Source organism: Apium graveolens, unplaced genomic scaffold, assembly GCF_009905375.1.
Source record: "Apium graveolens cultivar Ventura unplaced genomic scaffold, ASM990537v1 ctg2072, whole genome shotgun sequence".
NCBI lineage: Eukaryota > Viridiplantae > Streptophyta > Magnoliopsida > Apiales > Apiaceae > Apium > Apium graveolens.
In genome coordinates, this window is record NW_027417518.1 from 113392 (window position 1) to 116124 (window position 2733).

At 37.1% G+C, this 2733-nt stretch overlaps 1 protein-coding gene across 1 annotated transcript; it reads left to right on the plus strand.

Annotated features, from left to right (window-relative positions):
- Positions 1 to 953: 953 nt before the first annotated feature.
- LOC141700303 (secreted RxLR effector protein 161-like) lies at positions 954 to 1295 on the plus strand. The gene has a single exon (XM_074504099.1). It carries the CDS (start codon positions 954 to 956, stop codon positions 1293 to 1295), a length of 342 nt encoding a protein of 113 aa, XP_074360200.1.
- Positions 1296 to 2733: the final 1438 nt, after the last annotated feature.

Sequence of the window (2733 nt, forward strand, 5' to 3'; positions counted from 1 at the left end):
TTACTGATGGGAGTTGACGATCCAGTTACATATGAACAAGCAGTTAAAGAAAAACTATGGAGAGACGCAATGCAAACTGAAATTGCATCCATCGAGAAAAACGACACCTGGGTATTAACAGACCTGCCACAGGGCCACAATGCCATTGATTTGAAATGGATCTTTAAGCTCAAGAAGGACACTAACGGGAAGGTCATCAAACACAAGGCTCGTTTAGTTGCAAAGGGCTATGTTCAGAAATACGACATTGATTATGAAGAGGTCTTTGCCCCAATAACAAGAATGGAAACCGTGCGTTTAATCCTTGCTTTGGCAGCCAAATGCAACTGGGAAGTCCACCACCTCGACGTTAAGTCTGCGTTTTTGAATGGGGAGATGTTTCACAACCTCGTGGATTTGTGAAAGCTGGGCAAGAACAAAAGGTATATAGGCTACTCAAAGCACTGTACGGGCTTCGCCAAGCCCCTCGAGCATGGTATGCACAGCTAAATAAATGTCTGCAATGCTAGGGTTTTCTTAAATGTCCTTTCAAGCACGCTGTGTATACTCGAAAGGAAGGGAGAGATTCTCTGATAATTGGAATATACGTAGATGATATTCTAATTACTGGAACCAGGGTTGCAAGCATTATACGGTTTAAGGATCAAATGAGTAAGGAGTTCGACATGACAGACTTGGGAAGACTCTCATACTACCTCGGGCTAGAAGTGGAATAAGGCCAGGGTTGCATTGAGATCAAACAGATAGCATATGCGAGGAAGTTGCTCGAAAAATCTGGTATGCAAGATTTTAATGCAGTAAATTATCCAATGGAGTATAAACTTTAGCTGACTAAGGATGAAGATGGTGAACCAGTAAACCCAATGTAGTTTAAGTCCATCGTTAGGGGTCTACGATATTTCGTGAACACCCGGCCAGACATTGCTTACTCAGTTGGCGTGATCAGCAGGTTCATGGAGCGTCCAACAGTGACACACCTCACTGCAGCGAAGAGGATTTTACGGTATGTAAAGGGAACTTTAAACTTTGGCTTGATATATACTAAGGGTCAAGGTAACTACCTACTATCAGGCTTTTCCGATAGTGACTTGGCTGGTAATGTGGATGATCGGAAGAGCACCGGAGGAGTGGCATTTAATTTGGATGAGAGTTTTATTACTTGGATTTCTCAGAAGCAACGCTGTGTCGCTCTGTCATCTTGTGAGGCGGAATTTATGGCCGCAACAGCTGCAACATGCCATGGAATATGGATGCAGAGACATTCTCAGAAAGATGTTATCTGCTGTGAAGTTTAAAAAGATGAGGAAGCTACTTGGTGTCAAAGAAGTTGCAGGTGTTGAGCTGAAGCAGAACGAGAAGGAATACGTTTAGATTAAGGGAGAGTATGTTGGGATTTGCTGGGCTTAGTAATCTAAACGTAGTCCAAGTCCATTTGTTACTCTGAATAATAGCGAGTATATCGCTGGGAGAATAAGTCTTTGAGTAGTGGTAGTTTGTTGGAGTCTAGTGGAGGAAAAAATAGCTTTGCAGTTCCTTGTTAGTAGATAGTCATTTATTTTCAATATATATAAGCTGTAAGTACTTTCAATTTAATAGTAACAAGTTTCCAGTTTATCCATTTCAATAATCAAAGGGTGTGTCTGTTATTTGTTTTAAAGCCTATATTGCATCATATATATATACCTCAATTGATAGTATTGGTATATGTGTGTGTATATATGACATGAATAAATCTTAGTACAATAAAAATTGAGGAAATGAAAAGAAAATATTGGGTTGTGTTTTGAATATCCTGTTGTAGTCTAACAGTTGCTTTAAAGAGTCTACAACCTTAGAGTTAGTTCTTTGTATAAGTTCTTAGAATTTTGGGTGCCTCTATGAATAAAATGGCGATTCTTTTAGTTTGCATATGTTATTTCACACATCATGTGTAGGATTTTGTTGAGTCATAATGTCCTATTATCTAATTTTTTTTTATTTATACAAATGTCAACTCATATGTATATATATATATTTTGATACAGAGGGGTGATTTGTTATACGTATGTATTGTTTATCTTTTCAGCTATATAAATTGAAGTTTCTGGGTTTTTGATTTATTACCTAAGTGTAGCCTTGTGATAAAATAAATATTCTTTGTTTAATTAAAGCTCTAGTCCTAGGAAGACACCGTATGCATACTATTAAGTCCATGAAGCAGTGCTATATTTGGAACTAGTTATCAGTTCGAATATGAATGTACATGGTTGGCTTTGCATTGAAGTTCTTTGAATCATTGATTATGTATTTTTCTTGTGGAAACACTAACATTAAATTTTAAGTTATCACCTTTCCACAATGTATACAAACTTAATTTGTTAATAAAATCATAATTTCTATAAAGATTATGTACTCATCCTGGAAAAGTAATGACAGTACGGTTATTTTTTCGGTACATAACCCACCTTTCTGCAAACGTAAAAGGAATTATTTGCCCCATCCACCATCTTTATTTACTCCAGAAAAGTAATTTTCATTAAAATTAGCTCCATACACCCAAAAGGTGGCACTGGGGATAATAGTTAATGCAAGTTTACTACATGTTTTTAAAAGTTTTTAGAGCAGTCCTGAAATTCCTTGCAAGTAATTTAAAGCTTCTAGGCTCATGTGTGATCTTAATAGATAGACAAAACCAAATAGAATGTTGCGACCAGTCTAGGTCATGAGGAAAATTAGAGGAGTTAGAAATACCCT